Here is a 23399-nt window from a genome sequence, read left to right on the forward strand (position 1 = left end):
CTTAGATTCCTGTGCTGCTATTTACAGAATTAAAATTCTGCTATATGCTTTGTAACTCTAGTTTCTATATGTTTCTAGTTTCTAGTTTCCTATTCTCATAATAATGAGAATAAGATTCAAAGTAATTTGACATCTCAGTGTAAGTCAAATAAGTTAAATGTACTTATCACTGAACTTTAAAAAGTGTTTAACAATATAGAGGCCTGGAGCTTAATTCTCATGCCATGGCTCATTGTATCTACTAGTTATTTTAAGCTATTTATCAGAGAGGCTTGAATTACCTTCTTAACAGACTCCTTCACCAGGTGAATACTCTGTGGCTAGTTTCCTTATAGTAATTCTTGACCCTCCTTGGCCTCTTTCCAGCCCATGCATGTTCCCTTCATTACGTGGCTATTCTGAGACAGCTCCTTAAAAGTATGTCCCATCTTGACTTCCCTGTGATCTCCCAAGCATGGGTTTCATCTCCATTTTCTACATTTTTAATTATCTAATTCTTTGGGTTATGCTAGGACTATCTCAAAGGGACTGTGCGTGTGTTGTGTACTGAGGATAGGTACTGGGGATCAAACACAGGGCCCCAGAGCCTTGTGCCTTGTGCATGCTAAGCAAGCCTTCTACCATGAGCTATATCCCCAGCCCTTCAAAGGGACCAAACTTTTATGTAGTAATCATCATTTTAAGAATTATTTGAGGAGGTATAACCAAATGGCTATAGAGCCGATTGATAGTCCCATCCAACCCTTAGCTCTTTTGAAGGATATGGAATATCAGAAATTGGGAAATCATGCCAGAGTGAAAGAGCCACAGCAAAAGCAAGATAACCTTACTTAGAATGGATTTTCCCATTGGCTAGAAGGGGTTAGAAATTGCTTTTGTAATTGGTACTATGACCATTCATTGCAGTTGTACCCGGTGAGGAAGTAAATAATCATAATTATTAAAAAATGTTCCTGTTGGGCTGGGGATGTGGCTCAAGTGGTAGCGCGCTTGCCTGGCATGCGTGTGGCCCGGGTTCGATCCTCAGCACCATATACAAACAAAGATGTTGTGTCCGCCGAAAACTAAAAAATAAATATTAAAAAAATTTCCTTATAAAAAAAAATGTTCCTGTTCATGTCTATGCACATGGCAACATGGCAGAAAATTTAAAAGATAGATATTGGAATATTTATTCCAGGATACAACAAGAAGGATCCATGTGTCAACAGATCAAGGGGACACATGGAGCATGGCCCAGCTTCCCTCTGTGGGTCAGGAACAGTTCTATTCTATTCTGGCAGCGAATGATGACATGGTATTCATGCATGTAGATGAACCTGGAGGTAAGAGCGTTTTTATAGCCCATCCTGAATGTGTACAGATATAAGCTTTGAGCCGGTTTCCTTTTTACATGCTGACTTTTCCTAACTGACTACTCTGTCCTAGAGGTAACATCTTGCCTTTTAAAAAGGCCATTTGTTTTGGTGGTTTATTGTAGTTTGAATGTTCAGGTGTTCTGGAGCAAAGTAGTTCAGCTCTTACTGATTTGCAAACCCTCTGTTACCAGGTAAGTACTAGAAAAATTCAGAATGTCTTACAGCCATTTAACAAAGTCATTTTATGTCTGTTTGCTAATGATAAAAGAAAATTGGGGGCTTATTTTTGTCTATTTCACTTTTCTAGTGATTGTTTTCTGTTATATTTAACAAAAACATCAGTTTGTGACAGTGAAAATTTAGAAAGTGATCCTTCATCCCATATAGTTTGAGAAACATTGTTCTAGAGTATTAAAGATTTAGAAATGTGTAAAATATGAACCAAATACAGTGTCACTGACTGTGATACTTCTGGGAAGAGCTCCTCTATATCATCCAATTAAGTCATTCAATAAACTCAGCATTCTCAAATTCCAGGTACTTAGCAGAGTACTAAAACTAAAGTTGATCATGAAGATCTTGCGCATCAAACCTAATTAGCTCTCTGTTGTGCAGAGAGAGAATTGGCAAATTGCCTGACTACTGGGTCAGTCAGGTAGTTGTATATGACTAGACTATTGTTTTTCTCTCTGTTTCCTCCTGAGACTTAATGGTTTTTGGGGTTTTTTTCACCTATTTTAGATACTGGATTTGGCACAATCTTTACCTCTGATGATCGGGGCATTGTGTACTCCAAGTCTTTGGACCGACATCTCTACACTACCACAGGTGGAGAGACCGACTTCACGAATGTGACCTCCCTCCGCGGGGTCTACATAACAAGCACGCTCTCAGAAGGTAAGTCCTGGTGCAGTTATTCTGCTCCTGCAGCTCCTTCTGCTGATGTGATAAGATCTGGTGGTCCCGGGTTATAATGTGCTTGCCTAGCCAACAAGCCTACCCATGTAAATTTTGCCTCCCCATTTTAAGTTGTAAATAGAACTAGGAGAGAGCAAAGCAGAAGCAAGTAGGAAGAAAGATGCTTTGGAGTCTATGTTGTTTAGTTTATAAAGTGAGTCTTCCGTATTGGAAGGTTTAGACCAACAGAAACAAGCCTTAATTTGAGCTACTTCTGTTCTTCTTGTAAAGGGCTTAGCAATAACCAGCAAAGATTCTTCTAATGTTTTACTCCATGGCTCTACAAGGTTTACCTTTACCAAGGTTCAGTTATGCAAATAAACATATTACTCCCGAGTACAAAGGCTTTTAAAGTTTTATTTATGTATTTTCTGGTAGAAGATGCGGGCTCTCATCTCCTCCCTGACCTCACCTCCAGTTCTCCCTCTTTCATTTGCTCTGCACCACTCACACTGGCCCCTGTCCATTCTAAAATATGCACACAGTCAGTGATTACAGATTCGCTCTGAGCATTTCTCCCTTAAGTCTTTGCTCAGTCTTTGCTCCTTGTTTTGTATTCTAGGGATTGAACCCAGGGACACTTACCCACTAGCCACATTCCTGGTCCTTTTACTTGGAGACAGGGTTTTGCTAAATTGCTAGGGGTTCTTGTGTTACTTTCTGAGTGAACCCTTCCCTGACTATCTTATTTTAAATTCCAGTCTGCCCTGCCATCCCGCTCACTCCCAATCAGGCTTTAGTTGTGTGCATGTTTTCTATAGCACTTTTTAAAAAAAAAAACATACTGTACGATTATTTACTATGTCTAGTATTTGTCTCCCTCTAGTAGAAATGTATATCTCATGAAACTTTTTGTCTGTTTTGATCATTAATATATTCCCAAAGGCTTGCAATATTTTTCACATAGTGAATACACAAATGTTTGCTGAATAAGTGAATCTTCCGTCACTTTCTTTTCTATTTGATATTCCTCAGAAAACTTCAAGCATATTATGTCTGGATTAAATTGTAACAGTTTATAATATTGAAAATAGAGGACAAGGGAGGAATTATAAGGAAAAAAGAAAAAGGTATAAGAGGGATAGTGGAGAGACAATAATTAGGGATTATTAATAATATTTAAGCACCATATTCAAACCTTGAGAATCCCTAAGATAAGCCTGGTGTCATGGCCTTGTGTGAAGAAAAATTAGGATGCCTTCCCGTGGTAGATTTTTCTTCTTTCTAAGGCAGCAGACAAGGGAAGAGTATAGATATCAGCCAATTATGTTGGTTCAAGAGTTAAAATGTGTTAGTTAACTTTACATCACTGTGACAAAACACCTAAGGTAATCAACTTTTAGAGAGAAAAGATTTGGTTTGGCTCACAGTTTTAAAGGTTTCAGTTTATGGTTAGTTATCCCCATTGTTTTTGAGCCTGTGTTGGCACATCATAGTGGGAGCATGTGGTGTAGGAAACCCCTTTACTTCCAACAGAGGAAGAGGAAGAGATTAGGGCCCTAATGTCACCTTCAAGGGCATGTTTCCAATGACAGCTTTCTCCGTGAAGCCCCACATCTTATAGCTTCCACCATCTCCCAATAGTTCCGTGGTTTGGTAGCCTACCTTTAACATATGGGCCTTGGAGATGGGGGGACATTTAACACCCTAACTATAGCATAAAAGTGACCTTTCTCGATGATGTCAGCCCCAGATTATTTCTGGAATTAATTGAGTGCTGTTCAGGTAGTGATCTTTCTTTGGATCTCACAGTCAGAGTGCTGCTTGGTTACTCATCAACACTAAGCCATTCTGTAAGCTTTGTGGGACTTCAGAGTTAGAACCGTGATATGTGGCCTCAGGGGAGTTGGGCAGTGGTAAACTGACTTCCCTTGGGTGCTTCCAGTGTGCTGGACTTATGGTCATTCTTTCCCTGTTCAGATAATTCCATTCAGACCATGATCACTTTCGACCAAGGAGGAAGGTGGAAGCACCTGCGGAAGCCTGAAAACAGCCAGTGCGATGCCACCGCCAAGAACAAAAAAGAGGTTTGTTTCCGCTCTTGGAGAAAAGCAGCTGTTCTGCTCTGCTGTGCCCAGGGCTCAGCTCCTGAATAATGGAGTTTTGTCTAGATGTGTACAACTTAAGATACAAAGTTTGGAGTGAGAGTAATGAAATAAACTTAGAATTTGGAAAATAACAACTTGCAGGAAGGTCAAGATACGATGGATTGTTTGTCTATTCAAGAACAAAACTGAAGGCTAACAATGTTTTGTTAAAATGCTGAATGAAAACAGAGTAGACAGATGTGCTGGCCATTAGTTAGGGGCCAGCATGACAGCTATGAGGCTGAGAAAGTAGACTAGTGCTTTCCAGGGCTACAGGGAGTCAGAAATGGAGAGTAGGGCTTAAAGGTGATAGTTTCAGTATTACACAATGAAAAAGTTCTAAAGATTGGTTGCACTAAAGGGAGAATATATTTAACACTCCTGAACTGTACACTTAAATGAAAGTTTAGATGGTAAATTGTATGAAATGTGTATTTTACCACAATTTTTTTTTTTAAAAAAAAGATCACCCCACCAAGGTCTGAATTAAGTTTTAAGCTTCATGAGGCATCTGTGAGATGAGCAAGGGTATCAAACCTTTGGTTTTAATATGAGCTTGGTTTCTTTTCACAGTGCAGCCTTCATATTCATGCTTCCTATAGCATCTCTCAGAAACTAAATGTCCCGATGGCCCCGCTCTCTGAGGCTAACGCCGTAGGCATAGTCATTGCTCATGGTAAGGAGCTCTCCCTGCACCCCACAAACTGAAGTAGCTGAGCACTCTGAACTCAGCCAGAGCCCTTTGAGCCTGATTTAAAAACACAAAACAAAGCCCACTGCAGATGGTTTTTGTATTCCTTTGGTAGCATTTCTTGCATTATAACAATTTTGGCTTTTCATAGACTGCCCACTGAGGGAGCAACACAACTTCCTTTCTCAAGTTTTGATAGCCTTCTTTTCTACTGCAAGAAGCCTGCTGGGAAATCATCAGAATATATTTATTCCAATTCCCTTGTCAGGAAATCCTCTCTGTTTCATTGCCAATTTGTGCTGATGAGACGGTGGATTATGTTGCAGGTAACGTGGGGGATGCCATCTCGGTGATGGTCCCAGATGTGTACATCTCAGACGATGGGGGTTACTCCTGGGCGAAGATGCTGAATGGACCCCACTATTATACCATCTTGGATTCTGGAGGCATCATTGTGGCCATTGAGCACAGCAACCGTCCTATCAATGTGATTAAGTATGCATGAGCTCAACTCCACACACACTATCTGCTTACAGGGCAACGGTGGGAATGTTCTTCAGTTTATCAAGGGGAAAAGGCATGGACCCTGATTCAAATGTTTGCATTCTACAGAACTGTACAGAAGTTTCTAGAAGGGCTTATGATTAGAACAACTCGGACTAAATGGCATTGTTTTTTCTTCTGACTCCCTGTAGTAACACATTTTGTCATTAAAATTTAAAAAAATCTCACCACAAAAATATGGAAATGTTCAAGCACTCTGAATTGGAAATGACTTTCTAAGTACAAGTTTTTATAAGATAATCTGACATGATTAATTTAGAAGCCCATTCTCACCTGGTCACTACCCTGTCTTGCCTATGAAAGAATTTTTGTAAAGATATTTACTTCTGACTGAATCCTTTTCTCTATTCTGTTAACTGTGGGCATTAAAAATGAAAGTGACTGCCAGCCAGTAAGCCAGCTCCTAAAATACAAAGGTTTCTTCTGGTTGGGCATCCCTTTATAAGTTGGTCCTCTGTCATGATCTTTCTCTAATTGTGATTTCAGGTTCTCCACAGATGAAGGTCAATGCTGGCAAACCTACATGTTCACCAAGGAGCCCATCTATTTCACCGGCCTGGCTTCAGAACCTGGAGCCAGGTCTATGAATATCAGCATTTGGGGGTTCACAGAATCTTTACTAACCCGCCAATGGGTCTCCTACACCATTGATTTTAAAGATATCCTTGAAAGGAACTGTAAGTGTCTCCTTTGACAGTTTCTACCTGAAATATATCAGCCTCTTTCCTAAATAATACCTTCTTCAGCTTAATGTCTTTTAGTTGGGATAAGCAAATGTGTGTGTGTGAGAAAGGAGCTTGGAGGATGCTCCACATGGTTAATCAAGCAATGGAATCATTAGAAAAGCAGTTTCCTTATTGGGACTAGCACTGTCCATGAGAAATATGAGGGCAACATATGTAATTTAAATGATCCTGTTAGCTACATTATGAAAGTAAAAAGATGGGCTGGGGTTGTGGCTCAGTGGTAGAGTTCGCACCTAGCATGTGCAAGGCCCTGGGTTTGATCCTCAACATCATATAAAAATAAATAAATAAATAAATAAAAAGCTATTGTGTCCAACTACAACTAAAAAATATAAAAAGAAAGGTGAAATGCATTTTGATGATAGGATTGTTTTCATATATCAAAATATTATCATCAATTTAAGCTATTTAACATTGCTGATATATTTTACATTTCTTCCAAGTCTTTGCGATCCAGTGTACAGTTAATACTATACTTCTGGTGAATTTCAGTTCAGACCAGCCAGCCATATGTGGTTCGGCTACTGTCTAGGATAGTGTGGCTTTGTACTGGAGAAGAGATCTCCTGTACCTTTAATGAGCTTTTTTTTTTTTCCTGGCTTATAAGAATAGTACATGCGTGTGTGTGACAAACATTATTTCATTGACGTTTCAGGGGTTTTCACCCTTGATTAGTTAAATGCAGTAGGACTATAAAGAGAAAATCTTAGAGGAAAATGTTTGCCAGAGTAATTGGTGGTGTCACTTCTCAAGATGTTGAAGTGAGAGTTTTCATGCAACAACCTTTGGCTCAAATGTCAGGTGAGGTACTGGAATGGCCAGTAGGCAAGTGTGAAGCCCACACTGACCTATTCAGCATTCTGTGACTTCACACTAGAAGACATGGTGAGGCTCAGAAAATGATTTCAGAAAAAAGATTGACAAAATGCAGTGCACAGTGTTCCCAAAGTGTCACAAGCAGACCTAGACCCAGTGCCAAAGATGCCAAACCCAAGCTATGATAAGAAATATGAAAGATAAAAGAAAACACTGGAGGAAAGGCAACCTGTAGTCACACGCTGGTGTAACACTATCAAAGACTTAAAGTTTCAAAACCTTCTAGTTGGATTTTGGTCCTATTAGACTGGGTTATAAGTCCATTTCTTCAGAGTATTATTTAATTCGATGACTTCTGAGGTAGCAGAGCTCTGGGTTTGGACTTTACTTAACTTTTGTTTTTGAAGTATGTTTTTAGTTTTAGATGGACACAATAATTTACTTATTTGTTTGTTATGTGGTGCTGAGGATTGAACCCAGTGTCTTACGCATGCCAGGCAAGTGCTCCACCCCTGAACCACAAACCCAGCCCTACTTAACTTTTCTACAAGGTGTTTAAATGTGATTTAAACCCTGAGGGCCATTATCATCTAAATTCATTAAAGAGACTGTAAAAGAGCTGGCTTAGTAGTTTTCTCCATAGCAGGTGATCCAAACGGTTATCCCTAAAGTTTAACGTCATTAAGAGATTTGTTAAGCACCTGCTCTCTAACAGACTCTGTCCTGGTCTTCATATCCTGAAGGATAAAAACCTAATCCACAGTCTTTAGGTTGCAGCCTTAGAGTCGTTTTCCAGGACTGGATGATATGAAATACTGAGCCAGAAATATTGCTGTCAGCGGTCCTCATCTGAGAGCCAATCATCTGGAGATAGAAGTCTAGAAAGAGGCTATTTTCCTTTCTGTTCAAAGCAAACTAATTTGGTAAAATCAAACCTGTGCTTTAGGCTGTTCAGTATTTTATTCTGAGCAGAGTCCCAGGAGTGAAAAACATCTGGTTACTCACTTCTGACAGCTCCTGCAGACTGAGGGCATAGGTGAGCAAGACAGACAGCAGCCTCTTAGTTTGGAAGGAACTCTAGAGCTCCCCTGTCCAGCTTCCCACTTCAAAACAAATAAGGTTTTTCCTAATTCTTGAAAGGATGATGAGATGGAAAGAATCCTCTTTGGGCATGCAAGAATGCAATTGCTAATAGGCTGTAGACTAATGTAACTTTTTGTTTGTAATTCCTAATTGGAGCAATAAATTGAGGCAGACATTCCTACCTTCCCTCCCTCATTCTTCCCATAGCCTGGCAGCTGCCTCCCATTGGTGACCTTGTGCAATGCAGCTTCCTGAACCATCTGTCTGTCCTTTAGGTGAAGAGAAGGACTATACCATATGGCTGGCACACTCCACAGACCCTGAGGATTATGAAGATGGCTGCATTTTGGGCTATAAGGAACAGTACCTACGGCTGCGCAAGTCATCTGTCTGTCAGAATGGTCGAGACTATGTTGTAACCAAGCAGCCATCCATCTGTCCCTGTTCCTTGGAGGATTTCCTCTGGTATCAGCACTCCTCAGATTCCTCTGTCAGCCCCTGTCCCGTGTAGGAGGAGGTGAAAGACAGTTGTCTTATAGGGCTAAAAAATACTGAAATCTTTTTTCCCCAAGAGTGGAGAACTGCTGCTTCTTATCAAGGAAATTGAGGCACAGAGAGAGGGAACCAAACTTGATAATAATTGGACAGATAATATAATCATACTGGACAGTTAATCATTGGGCAGAACCAGCAAGCACCCCAGAATTCCCAACTTGGCAATGGTGGGAAGAAGAAAAGTTATATAAAAAGGAAGAGAATAAAACAAAACAAAACAATGTATAGAAAATGGCAAGAAAAACACCAAGAAAAGTGGTACAGGAGCAAAGAGGAATTGGACTTTAAAGAGCAGCCTGACGGTTTGAGTGCAGCAGGTAGGGCACTAGGCTTTGCATCCATGCAAGACTAAAGACAGATATTTTTTTGGTCCTGAGAGACTAGAGGCAACATCAGTATGTTCATGGTCCTTATGTCCCATTGAGGTTTAGAGGCCATCCAGGTGGACTTCCTAGAATTCAGGACTGTCCGGGTGAAAGAATTAGTTACCTGGCTGGCATAAGATTAGTTGCTTTCATAAAAAGGCAAGGAGTTCCTGTGTAGTTTAAAAGAGGTAAACCAGGGCCCAAAGGAGGAACAGCTTCACCTCACAGGTAATAATCTAGTGGAACTTGCTACAACTGTAGATGCTGACAGGAGGTAAAAATGGATCCTAAAGATCTTGGATCAAAGGCAAGGAAGCAGGCGTGTTCTCCTCCTCCCCCACTGTCTTCCGTTGAACCGCAGGTAACCACAGAATGCAGGTTTGAGAGAAATGCAGGTCTGACTCCACACAGCTCCTCCCCTGGTTCACATCTGAATGTGGAATGGTCAAGGGCCCTCCCATCTCCATTTCCACAGGAAAAGCATCACTCAGATCACTTCTGGAGTTGCAGTCAGGCTAGAGTTTGTTGTGGAGTCAGAATGGGACAGACCTGTGAGACTCTGAAAGCTGTGTCCATCTTTGACTCCACATATGCCAGGCCCTTTCCCTGAGCTGCTGCTGTTTTCCAGATCTGCCATGATTCTGCAGTGTTCCATGTAGTTGTGCCTGGTGCCTTCTCTGCCTGAATAGTCTGTCCACATTCCCCTGTTGACCCACACCAAGGGAGTTCCTCCTTGGCTTTTAAGTAGCTCAGATAGCACCACTTTAAAGCCTCTCCCAGGTTTCCCTGATCTTGACATCTGCAGTACCTGCATTCTAGCACTTACCATCTTTAACGATGCTTGGTTCCACCAACAAACCCAAACTCCTTGAGAGCATGTTATATTTGATAGTATATAGTGGTAATGATAGCAGCTAACATTAAGCACTAACTGTGGTCAGCACTGTCCTCACGAGAGGTTGTGCCTGACTGGCCCTGAGAAGTGAGACCTGAAGCCAGCATCACAGCTCTAGTGCCCACACCTTGGACCACACATGAGTGAGGATAGTTTCCCTAAAATTTTGGGTTGATTACCTAAAATTCTTACCTGAGATTTCCCCCTGCTATTAAGAGGGGTGGCATGTATTTGCATCTTCTGTCCCTGCCTTGTCCCCTAAATACTCTTCAGATAACACTTGAAGTACAAGCAGCATCTGTATATTCCCTAAATAGTCATTCAGTGCCTGCTGTGGGCAGGGCAACACAAAGTGCTAATGGAAGGGCTTGTATACAGTTTCCTGGTAAGATGAACATAAGCATGACACAAATCAGAAAGTAGTAAATGCTAAGAGGGTGTAAATAAGGGAGAGAAGACACCACCTGGAACTGGAAGGAGATGGGTCACAGAAGGCTTTATTGAGGAGGTGGCATTTGAGCTGAGCACTGACAAATGGTAGGATTTAACTATGCATATCTGGTAAGAAAGTGGTCGATAAAGCCCTGGACTGCTGTAAGCATAGACACCCAACAGCTAGACCAAGGAGTAGTGTGCTGGATGACAGTGCCCCCTCTGACTGGCAGAGGAAGTCAGAGCAAGCATGATAAGTAAGAAGGGGCCAGGTGGAGAACGTTTAGACCAAATTTTCCACTTAAATGGTGGGAAGGAAGGTAGTGTGGTGAAGTGACAAGAGGGTGCTAGCAGAGGAGAAGGCATGCTATGTTTTGACCGTATTATTCCTTTGGGGTTCAGGAGTACATTTCAGTGGCAATATCTAACAGGCACTTGGAATTGTAAAATTAGAGCCAAGAGAGAAGGAAAACCTGGAAGTTTAGTAGTAGCCAAAAATAGTTATGGTCACTGAGGAAAAAGAGACACAGAATAAAAAAGTGAAGTATAGAACCTTGAAAAAGCCTGTGTTTATGGGTTAGGAATACAGAAGAGGAAGCAGTGGTGTCATGGTAGGTAGGGGCACATGGTGTGTTGGATGCCACAGGGCAGGTGGCCAAAGTGAATGATACCAGAGAGGGCTCTGCTGGGTTGGATGGTAGCAGGCCTTGGGGGAGCCTCAGATATTCATTTTCAAGGTCGCAGAGAGTGTTGAGACCAAGATGCATGGAATAAAAAGTAAATTAATAAAATATGGCCAACTGAAAATATTCTTTTTATAAACTGAACTAGTAAAGGCGAGAAGGTTAAGGGAGTAAATTCTAGAGTAGAGACATATTTAGACTAAGGAGAAGTCACCATTTGAGTGAGAAAGATTGTCCTCTCTTACACTGTCTATGAAGGAAGGGCCCAGCGTGTATAGAAAGAGTGGGACCAAGAACAAGGACGCTCATGGAGGGTCAGCTGTGGGGAATAGGCAGGACATTATTTCTTTAGAAGAAACAGAAATGGGAGCAGATGAAAGGCACTGGAAGGAGATGGGATGGAATGAAGGTAAAGAAGGGGGTGATGATGTTGAAGGCAAGGACGATTTAAGAAGCTAAGAGGGAAGACAGGAAAAACTTGACATATATCCCCCAGGGCACTATGTAATGAAGATTGAAGGAAAAAAGAATTGCTGAATGATCCTGCATTTAGATCTGATGCTACTTTTGAGGCCTCCTCTTTGTCATCTTGGTCTTAGTTGTGTGGGTCCCTACCCCACTGCCCGCTGCTCAGTCTCTTCCCTGTACTCGAGCTGTCTGCAGGACCCCCAGTCTTGGGGATTAGTGGACTGAGTTAGTCAGTCCCATCACTATAACAAATACCTGAGATGATCAACTTAGGGAAAAAAGGTGTATAAAGTCCAGGTAGGTCGGCCCCATTGTTTTGAGCCTATGGCAATGCAGCACTTCATGGTAGAAGTGCATGGCACAGCAAAACTGCTCACCGTGACCAAGAAGTAAAAGAGAGAGGAGGAAGAAGGAACTGGGATCCCTGGTGACCTAAAGACTTCCACTAGACCCTACCTCTTAAAGGTTTCACCACCTCCCAATAGTGCCACAGCAGGGACCAAGCCTTTAATACATGGGCCATATGGGGAACATGTGATAAAATCCAGACCATACCATGGGCCAGAGAGAGCTGTGGCAGACCTTCCTGAGCTGCTGATAACTTCTAGTCTGGAATGTACCTTACTGGAATATTAGCCATCCACTGTCCCACATAAAATCTCCATTGCTATTGTTTTTCAGCGACTTTGAAAGCTACCTTATCTGTTGACTTTTGCAGTGATTTTGGCTACTTCCGTCCAGAAAATGACTCAAAATGTGTGGAACAGCCAGAGCTGAAGGGGCATGACCTAGAGTTTTGTCTGTACGGGAGAGAAGAGCACCTGACGACAAATGGGTGAGACCGCCTTTCCTCCCTCACGGTGGCAAAAGAATCATCATTGATTTGAGTGACAACTGCTTCTCTCCACACAGACCCAAGCAGTATTCCCAGCACTCATGAAAGCACAGCCTGGTAGAACTTAATGCGATGATAGAAATGTTCTGTGAGCTGTGGGAACCCTAGCCATGTGGGCTGTCGACACTAGTGCAGCTGAGGAGCTGAGTTTTTCATTGTAATTAATTTTAATTTAAATATCTATCATCTGAGACAGTATGACCCTAGAGGAGCCTTGTTATGCCTCCCCTCTGATAAATTTCAACACCCCCCCATCTTTGCTCCACTTGTTAGCATTCTCTGGGTCATAGTTCTTTGGCATGTCTGTAGAAAAAACAGACATGTCCCCAGCAGCAAGGGATAGAGATGCTTGGTCTGCTCAAGCCCCAAAGCTGCACAGAATATCCCCATGAACATCCCTGTCCCTGACCTGAAGGACAACACGTTACCAAGCTAGACCTGTACTGCACCATACAGTATGCCAATCATGGAACAACATGTTTTGCGTAAGAGAAAGAGTTTATTCACAAGATGGCCACAAGTGTAGAGATTGGAGAACAAGTCTCAGATCATCTCCCTGTGGACAGGATTTAGGGCTACTTATGGGATAAAGAAGCATGATGTTTTAAGGGATGGGGAAAAGTGACTAGGGGTGCAGTGGTCCTCATGTACATAGTCAATCTTCATAGCTCTTCCATAGGACACATGTTCTATGGAAAATGGTGGTGGTAGCATGGTTTCAGGGCTGTTTTTGGCTTTCTAATGTCAAAAGATCATCCATTCAATTGTATATAAAAAAAAAAATACAAAATGTCACCTATCAGACACATGAAGAGACTCAAGTGAAGAATATGTGGCTTCAACAAAAGCAGCCTTTAAGTCCCTGAAAAGTAACCCAAATAACTCTTATCATGACCTGTACGTTATGTTATCTTTAGCAAAGCCAGTGGGGACTAATACTATATTGCCCAGTTGCATGACCTCCAAAATTGATGATTTTTAAAGTCAACTTAAAAGCAAGTAAGAACAAATGAAGCTAGAGGGTTTACTTGGGGTTTCTCTCTGCATCATAAGGACAAGAAACTTTTCTGCAGTTTTTAAAGTCTTGTTTCTAGGAAATAGGCAAGAGTCCAGAATATATCCTTGTTTTCTATTAACAGATCTACCTTTCTTTCTTTCTTCCCTTTCCTTCTTCCCTCCCTAATTTCTTTCTTTGCATCTCTTAAGCATTTTATTATAAAAAAAAAACTGGAACTCATATACATAAACTTATATGAACTAAAAATTCATCATACATATACTTCAATTTTTAGTTTGACCTATTAGCAGATCTTTAGCTTCATTGATTTTGTCTGCCATATAAGGAGATCCTCCTTTGGAGGAGTTAATAGTACATTCTGTTGATGAACATCTCTTATTCATCATTACTGGCAGTAGGGCTTATATATAGTTTCTGCTTTCTATTTTGTCATTTTGGGTTCAAATCCACCTCTGTAATGGCCATCGCTGAAGGCAGATTCTGGTGGACTTTGAGAAGCTTGTTTTACGTGAGGCTCTGCACTCGAATAGCTTGCGAGTCACAAAGGCCTGCACCAGAAGGAGTCAGTTGAGTGCTACCATCGTACTAGCCTCAGCTTGGGTTGGTGCCCCTGACTCCAGCAGGAACGCAGAGCACCCTAGCCCAGGGGCCACAGCCACTATCTATATGCCTTTACCAGAAGGCACCACAGCCACCAGGAGGCAGAGAGCCTTGTGAACCAATCTCTGCCTTTCAGGTACCGGAAAATTCCAGGAGACAGATGCCAAGGTGGGGTGAATCCAGCTCGAGAAGTAAAAGACTTGAAAAAGAAGTGCACGAGCAACTATCTGAGTCCCAAAAAGCAGGTGTGTTAAAATAGAGCGAGTTTTTAGTACAAGCTGGATTTTTGTGTTCTGTCAATGTTATAGCATCAAGAATTTTGCTACTGACACAATGTGGCCAAACTTCCTGCCAGACTTCCCTGTACACAGGCAGACTGTTAAGATGAAGGACAGGCCCCTTAACCCAATGATAATTCATCCCACTAAAGCTCTCTTTTGTTGGGGAAAAATGGTGTTCTAAAATGTTGCAAAAGTCTTAGAAGCATTGAGTTGTGGAAATTTCTTTTTTTTTTTTTTAAGAGAGAGTGAGAGAGAGAGAGAGAGAGAGAGAATTTTTTAATCTTTATTTTTTAGTTTTCGGCGGGCACAACATCTTTGTTTGTATGTGGTGCTGAGGATCGAACCCGGGCCGCACGCATGCCAGGCAAGCGCGCTACCGCTTGAGCCACATCCCCAGCCCCTGTGGAAATTTCTGAAGCTGAGTCTTTTAGGAAAAAAACTCAAGAAGGATAGCTGTTGGTTTATAATATATGCATGGGTTGAAATATCACACTGTACTCTGCTAATATGTACAATTATTACATATTTTTTAAGAGAGAGTGAGAGAGGAGAATTTTTTTGAGAGCAATTATTACATATTAATCAAAAATTTAAAAAATAAATTTAAAAAAAAGAAGCTTGGTTATAAGGGCCAGGACCAGGAGTTGTACACATGCAGAGAAGAGTTTTAGACCGTAGGTAGAGTGAGTCTTTGTGCTGAGTCATACCAAGAATATTCAGAATGAAAAAATGAACCATAGTCATAATGGGCTAGTTTTGCTTTAGATGCAAATTTGGAGGCTGATTACAAATTGTGGTACTGAACTGTCTGGTTGGGATTTGGAGATATTGTGAAGAAGAAAGCTCTTGATAAATAAGCTGTGGATCAGCTGTGTGACTTGGGGAGATAAACTGTGGGATCTGCTTCCTCATCTGAAATATGAAAGGTTGAGCCAGACAATCTATAGTCACCTCCTTTCTGCTATTCCACGGGATGAGACCAACAAGGGTGGGATTAAGAAGGCAACTGGAGAAGAGTGTGTGGGTGTGCGTATTTGCAAGAGGGCAAGTTCTTCTGAGCCCCTGTCCTGGACTCCTGGTGGCTGTCCTCAGAGTGTTTGTGTGTGTGATTGCACAGGATTCCCGCCCATAGGGACACAGCTTGTCCCAGAATCCAGCTCCACCTCCTCTTGGATAAATTGAAAACATACACTTCCTATCTCCCACCCAGAAGCAGGTAGGTTACACTCAAACAATGATATGATAAGGCATATTTGTAAACACAAAATTTGAATAGAAACATAAATCTTGGTGTCATAGAATGGACTGCCTGGATAGCATTGACATAGCTTCCTCCCCATGATAGCCCTGTTCTAGATTCGTTCAGCCCACTACTACCACAGTCTCCCTTTCCTGCTCCATCCACCCTTAAGCTGAAAGACTTGCAAACAAAGAATGTAGAACACTCACAATTACTGTATTCAATCTAGGCAGTTGCCAGCATTGACGCCCTACCTTTGCAGCTTCCAGGCAGTGGAGCTCAGACTCCCCTATGCCAGCTCTGATGCTCTCCTGGTAACACTGAGATGGTTCATTGTGGGGGTTGGAAAAGTACCATCAATAAGTACCTTGGGGTACTGGGTTGTGGCCCAGCGGTAGAGCACTCGCCTAGCATATGCAAGGCCCTGGGTTCGATCCTCAGCACCACATAAAAATGAATAAAATAAAGGTATTGTGTCCAACTACAACTAAAAAATAATAATAAAAAAATAAGTACCTTGGACTGTAGATCATTCTCAGAGAAACAGGGAACAACAACCTCTTCAAATGCAGTCCTAGAGTATGTAGAATATGCATGCCTAAAAGCCTTTGTGTTTGTGTTTTGATTTATCAAGAATTCCAAGTCAAATTCTGTTCCAATTATCTTGGCCATCGTGGGATTGATGCTGGTCACAGTCGTAGCAGGAGTGCTCATTGTGAAGAAATATGTGTGTGGTGGAAGGTAAGGAACACAGAAGTAGGCCAGAGGTACTGAATCCAAATCAGAAATTCAATATAGCATGTATGGTTGGGTCTGCCTTTGGCAAAAAGTTGGTAGTGGAAATGATCCTAAAAAAATTAGGCCTAAACCAGGTGCAGTGGCACAGGCCTGTAATCCCAGTGGCTCTGGAAGCTGAGGCAGAAGGATCTTGAGTTCAAAGCCATCCTTTTGGCGCTGGCCTAAGCAACTTGATGAGACCCTGTCTCAAAATATAAAAAGAGCTGGAGATGTGCCTCAGTGGTTAAGTGCCCCTGGGTTCAATCCCTGGTACAAAAAAAAAAAAAAAAAAGGCCTAAATCTTCTCATATCTCATATTTCCCATGTGTCACCAGAGGGCTGTGCTGCCTATATGTGCAGCTCACTCCATGAGTGTACAAAACTGGAAAAATCCACAGTCCTATAAGAAGAGCACCGCTGCTCCCCACGTGAGACTAACAAAGGTTTCCACCCACAGGTTCCTTGTGCACAGGTACTCAGTGCTACAGCAGCACGCAGAGGCTGATGGTGTGGATGCTTTGGACACAACCTCTCATGCTAATAAAAGTGGTTATCATGATGACTCAGATGAGGTGAGGCCATTTCTTCTTGAGGAATTGCCTAAAATGATTCATCTACTCATAACCAGTCTATCATTTGGACAAAAGAGGGTATAAGTAGGAGCAGCACCTTAATGACTGTAGGATTCAACCAACCCAGAAACTGGATAATTGCCTTCAGAATAGAAACTTTTTAATCTGTCAGTAATCTGTCAATAATATGACTTCTTTTTCAGGACCTCCTGGAATAGCTGTTCAAAGGAGCTGGGACCAAGCATGGATAGTGGAACCACAGTACCTCTTACACTCCCTGTGGCTCCAACTTGGGGGAAATAAATTTCCCACTGCGAGGGACCCAGCTCTGTTTCTGCTGCTTCCATCAAAGCCAAAAGGACCTTCACTAAGGAAATGCAGGGTGGGGGTGGGGAACCCTGAGTACAATTGGCTCTGAGGGGAGGGGGATTTAAATTCTTTAACGTCATTTCAAGTTCTGTCTTTTTTTTTAAAGTATGGGCTTTGGGGTTTTGTTTTATTTTTAAGGGAAACGAAATGGAATTTGAAGGGACTATTTCACTAACTCCACTCTTGCATGTTCTGCGTGGGGCCCAGCCCAGGGCATCTGCCTACTTCAGCATCAATGTACCCAGTGCTGTCCCTGGGCTCTGCTGGCCACGTGGAGCAGCTGTGCAGCAGGAAACCACTGCAGTGACAGCACACAGCCTGGTCGCTTTTCTCCATTTGGGGACAGCCTGACCCCAAGAACATTGCACACCAGCTCCTCACACAGAGCCTGATGCTGCTTCTCCCCCTCTCCAGGGACCGTAGACCACAGTGATTTTTCTTTTCCCCTGATTAATTAGGCAATACCCTTGTTAATTGCCCTTTGGCAACTAACTAAACCATGTGCTTCCAAGACACTAAATCAGGAAAACTTACAGGGCAATATTTTTAACTTGGGGCAGGAAGAAGGGAGCAACAGAGAATTGACTAGATTTAGCACCTATTAAAGGCGAAAAACTGGCTGCTTCTGAGGTCGTTCAAGCTGTGCTTTGTGTGTGTGCCAGTGGACTTGCTCAAGGACAGGGTGCAGGCCTGGCCTGGAAGTGTGCCCAGGCTCAATCATCTCTCGGCTGAAGTTGGTCAGTGAGCACACTGTGCAGCGCTGAGGACTGGCCCTCGGTCTTCCCTTTGCTCCTGGTGTGTTGGCTCGTTGGTGGACATTACAGTGGCTGCTCATCTGCCTCCTCCTTGGTTGCTATTGTATGTGGAGCCAGAACAAGAGTTGTCTTCAGATTTATAGACTTTTTTTTTTAAATCAGAATTTTCTGACCAGGCCCTCCTTCTCACCCCTTTCCCCAGCTTTGCCAAGTCATTTGTTGGCATGAAACTTTTGGCTGAACCAATCAAAAACACACTTCCAGTCTGGATACTTTGGGATCATATTTTAAATTTAAGGAAGTTTTCCATTTGACATTTTCCCAAATTAAACAAATTCTAGAATGCAGTTGGGTGGATTTGGGGGTGGCCAGATAGTAATGGAAAGCTGGAATAATTAGTTTTAATACAGCTTGGATATTTGCTATACAGTAATATAGTGTGGTCAGTCTTTGGTCTTACCAAACCTGTTGTGCTGGTCACAGTTTCTCCTGATAATTATGATTAGGACATTCTTCAGTAAGATGCCATTTTGCTGCTAGTTCATTTTGTGGCTAGAAAGACAGTAAAAAGTAAATGTGCCAAATTAACTTTTGTCAGAATGTGAGAGCAGATGGCTAAGTTCTTTCCTCTCCAGAATGGATGAACAGCAGCAAGGACAGAGGAGGAGGAAGTGGATAGAAAATTTTGAGACTTTGAAATTGCAGTAAAATTACATGAGTCAGGGAGTTTCAACTAGAAAGTGAAGTTAGGGCAGTTTTTTGTTTTTTTTGCTTTTTTTAAGAATTAATATTTGTGAGGGCTAGAATTCATTCATTTTGTAATTCGTTCATTTTGCATGGTTTTAAAATTTAAAATGATTCCAAAGATCACCAGCTCAAAAATGATGAAAGTGTCAGCCTCTGTCCCACCCTCAACTCCTGCTCAAAGTGAATTCAGTGCCCAGAAAACACCTATTAACACCACATGCCCTTTCTCCCAGCATTTACCCAGATAGATGGGGGTAGGTGTGCCAATACACAATAATCCTCATATTAGTTTTAAGATGTAGGAAAGTTGATATTCTTCTCTGAACAGATAACATTAAGGTTCTTTGCTTATAATACCTGGGATTTCTGTAGAATTTGGCAATTTTCAGAACACCCACACACACACACATTCTTATGGTGGAGCGAGGCAGCAAACTTGAGTCTGTCGTTCAGGGTCCCTGTGCGTGAGGAGCAGCGCTGGTCGGCTGTCTTCAGAACTCTGGAGAATCATCAACGCTGGCAGGTTCTGAGTGCTTGACACGGGCTTCTTTCTTATAGATTACTTGCTGTTCTTGAGGACAGAGATCAGTGTCATTTCTTTCAGAACATTACTTAGCACCTTTTTATTTTGGGGAAACAGAAAAGTTTATTCTCCTGTTTTTTTATGGCTGGAAACAAAAGTAATGGTAATCATGAATGTGTGTCAGGAAAGACCCCTCCTCTAGTGAAGGGTCACTACTGAGGAAAACAGAAGTGAGTCTCATGGAAGGCCCCCTTCTCCTGCCTGCTGCTTCCACCCCTGCCTGGCTGGCTCTGTTGGCTAGAGGACCGTCTGCAAGCCTGGCCTTTTTTGGCCAGTTCACTTTCGATGTCAGCCCACTCAGTCACAAGTATGTGCCCTCGGCCAGAAAGTAATACAGTCTAAATCCATTATAGCTTCTAAAATTAAAAACAAAAACGCTATTTTGTCCTATTCAGGTTAGGAGCATCGTCCTTTACTTGAAGGTAAAACCTAGCATATTGTTGTGTAAACTCCTAGGCTTGATGGTAGCAGAAGAAATTATTTCTGGAGGCTTGAACAGTAGAATCTAGCAGTGTTAGGTAGGTTGGACATGTCAGACAGTCTTAAGTCATCTGAGCTCTTAAATCCAAAACTCGATGTCCTTCCTACTTAAGATGTAGGGAACTTTTGGTTTTTACCAAGACCAGAGACCAGGACTGAATATGCCTAAGCTGTGAATTGATCAGGGACACTACTCAGAAGAGTAGAAGCCTTTGAAGAGTTTGGCTGCTGAAGGGTGGGCTCAGGAACTACAGCTGAGTCCCTATAACTGAACTCTGTGGTTTCTGCCTGCCCCTGAATAGACTTTCTCTTATTTAGGTTTTCCTATGGGTCTCTGCATGCCCCCAAATGGGCTTTCATCCCTGACAGGTTAGCATCAGGGATCAGTGCATCCCTCCGTCTCCTGCACTGGGCCTGTAAACATCCCATAGCCTGTGTCAAGACACCAGGATACAGAGAGGGGCAGAGGGCCATCCACACTAGTCCCAGGGTAACAGGCTTCAGTCACTTGATTATTTCCTAGGCAAGCTAGCCTGATAGAGCATGCCTCTCTTTTCTTTAGGAGCGCTCTGCAGGGCCCTGCCCTCTACACAAGGCTAAAAACCTCGACAGCTCCTTGTCAGCACAGCCTTCTCATCTCCATGTTAAGCCAGGGTACTTGGAACTGTTAAAATAGGAAGGAATGCAACTTTTCAGCTTTCTACCACCTTCCTTCCAGGAGGAAAGTTAACATGGACTTAACTGTCCTTTGAACAAACCAAAGTTTGAGATTTGCCATATGAGGTAGTGACAGGGAGGGCCAGAGTCCGCAGGTGCCAGACTTTCTGTTCCATCTGCCATTATTTTGCCTAGTGCAGGCAGCTCCTGGAGCATCATCCTGCCCTTGCAGAGCCCAGGCCCTGCCCTCATGAGGGATAATTGAAATAGCAGGAGCATGTAGATTTCTCGGTTATGTTGCATAACAATAAGAACTAGAGCATTAATTTGAAATTGTCTTCAATAATTTGCTGTATGCATTTTTTTCACACCAGTACATTCTCAAGCGTCCTTGTTTATATGGAATAACATAAACTAACCTGTACCTTTATATATATATGTGTGTACATATATACATGTATAAACTGTATAGTGTACATGTTAATGATTTATTGATATGCCCCAAATCTTTAATGCAGTTCTCATCTTCTGCATGCCCTCAATTGTGGTCAAGTGACTTTATGTCCCCTGGCGGTTCTGCTCACCTCCTGTGTTGGAGCCTCCAGGGAGGAGGGTTTGGGTCATTCTCTCCTTATCCTCGTGCACAGAAATGCTCAGGGTCCCCATGTGCCTGTTCATCCCTCTCTGGTCTCTTGTTCCCTTTCTGAGCATGTGGTCCCTTCCCAAGCCATCCTATGAAAGTGTATAGCAGTATTAAGATCATTACTGCATGTGTGCTGAAAAACCCAAGTTTTCTGTTCCTTTGGGACAGAAAATTGCATGTGAGGTGGAATAATCAAGTTTCAATGACCCATGTCAGTTACACAGCAAAGCCAGACCCCATAATGCAATTCCACAAAATGGAAATAAAACTGAAATTTCTTTATCATTGTGTAAATAAATCTGGATGTGTTTAACTTTGTACTGGTAATTTTATGTATATTTGCAATATTTCGGTTAGAAATAAAACAGACTGGACTTTGTTACCTGATCTACTGAGATGACTAAACTATGGTTTGTTAATAGGATAGCTTTTCCAGTTTTCTAGCTTTGAGAACCGAACTCCAGCTACCAGGAAAAAAAAAAATTAAGAGCTAGGACTGTGCATTTATGAAAGGTATTAGATACTTTATAGGGAAAATGAGTCCCCCCAAAAGTGAGTTATTTCTGCTAAAAATTATCCAACTTTCTTGTCCTTCATTTTCTTGTTTTTCATGCTTGAAAAGATCCACCTCCTACAGAGTTTGTGAGACCAACGCTCTTGTTCTCACCTTCAGGAAATCTGGCAGATCCACCCACACACCTTCTCTAGTTTCCTTTGCTTCTGGACACAGCAACACATCGTTGCTCTCCCAACTTCTGTTCCTTGTAGCAGAGTTGACAAATGACAACACTGGAAGTTGAACTTTGATAGCTTTTGGTCCCCCCTTAGGTTTCACTTGCTACTCTGACTCCCAGTCTTGCAAATGTTGCCTGTAGGAGGGTTCCTGCCGCTCACCTTGAGCCCTTAGCCATCCACCCTGCCATTCCAGAGCAGTGTTTCCATTACTGCTCCAGCATCTTGGTCTGGAGATGACAGGGCAAAGCCCTGTGCTTGAAGGGACCACCCTCTGGTGAGAGAGTTCTGTCTCATGAGATTATCTGTAATAGATTAAGGAATCCTACCATAATGAGCTAAGACTGCACCAAAATGTGTTTTTGTTTTGTTTTGTTTTTGTTTTTGTTTGTTTTGTTTTCTGTTTTTGTTTTTTTAATGCAGATTCCTGGATTCTACCCAGACTGATAAGAATTTCTACTGGGCAGACCTAAGGAATCTGCATTTTATTTTATCTTTGCAATAATGAGGATTAAACCCAGGGCCTTATACATGCAAGGCAAGCACTGAGCTACATCCCCAGCCCAGGAATCTGCAGTTTAAATTTGATTCTTTACACCTTCATTGCTACAGAAGGTTAGGACTGAAAGCTGTTCCAGCTTCCTCACCAAAATGTGGTTGAGTGAGGTATAAAAAGTGGGTTCCCTGGTTTGGGAGATTACAATTTCTAGGGGTCTGTGCTGGGTTGGGTGAGAAAAAGGTCAGAGACCTTCAGACCTTCTCTGACATGACACAAATCTAACCTTTTCCCGAACCAAACCAGACCCAGAGGTCAACCTCCACAGCTGCTCTCTTCAGCCATCCCAGCCCCTGATGAACAGATTCCTGATACCAAAGCACATCTATAGGTTGTTCTGAACCACAGACTATCCAGAGTTCAAAGACACTGGGCTCCTGTCACCCCAAGATGGTAAGAGTTCCTGGGATCCTACCAGGTGCCCCTTAGTTGGAGGCTAAAATGAATAAGGAGCCTATTCAGTCGACCACATGATTTTTCTCCCCATGGAAAAAAAATATAGGGGTAAGGGAGGGATACATGGGAACTCTGTACTTTCACTCAACTTTGTTATGATCTTAAAACCACTCTAAAAATGTTTTTTTGTTTTTTTTTTTTTTTTTTAAATACAAACGTAATGCTGTCTTTTGGAGATAGGAAAGCAGGAACATGATCAAAAACCAGATATTCTGAATGGAACATACAACATGTAAAACCGCAGGTGGGTGAGCCCAGAAACCAGGCAGGGCCTTTAATGCATCACCCACACCTATCATGGACACCCACTTTCCTGCATTTTATCATTTTGTCCTCAA

The 23399-nt window shown here is 42.2% G+C and overlaps 1 protein-coding gene across 2 annotated transcripts in view; it reads left to right on the forward strand.

Moving 5' to 3' along the window:
- Positions 1-21704, forward strand: part of SORT1 (sortilin 1) — a 69825-nt gene extending 48121 nt beyond the window's left edge. For both annotated transcript variants that reach the window (XM_081306135.1, XM_081306134.1), the window contains exons 9-20: positions 1181-1325; positions 2100-2255; positions 4236-4342; positions 4976-5078; positions 5420-5588; positions 6144-6334; positions 8578-8767; positions 12419-12535; positions 14350-14458; positions 16369-16475; positions 16969-17083; positions 17287-21704. In XM_081306135.1, the coding sequence (XP_081162261.1) occupies positions 1181-1325; positions 2100-2255; positions 4236-4342; positions 4976-5078; positions 5420-5588; positions 6144-6334; positions 8578-8767; positions 12419-12535; positions 14350-14458; positions 16369-16475; positions 16969-17083; positions 17287-17301 (1524 nt within the window). In that variant the 3' untranslated portion in view covers positions 17302-21704. The remainder of the gene's footprint in view (positions 1-1180; positions 1326-2099; positions 2256-4235; positions 4343-4975; positions 5079-5419; positions 5589-6143; positions 6335-8577; positions 8768-12418; positions 12536-14349; positions 14459-16368; positions 16476-16968; positions 17084-17286) is intronic.
- The last annotated feature ends 1695 nt before the right edge of the window (positions 21705-23399 follow it).

This window comes from Spermophilus citellus (assembly GCF_964194105.1).
Source record: "Spermophilus citellus genome assembly, chromosome: 9".
In the NCBI taxonomy this organism is placed as follows: domain Eukaryota; kingdom Metazoa; phylum Chordata; class Mammalia; order Rodentia; family Sciuridae; genus Spermophilus; species Spermophilus citellus.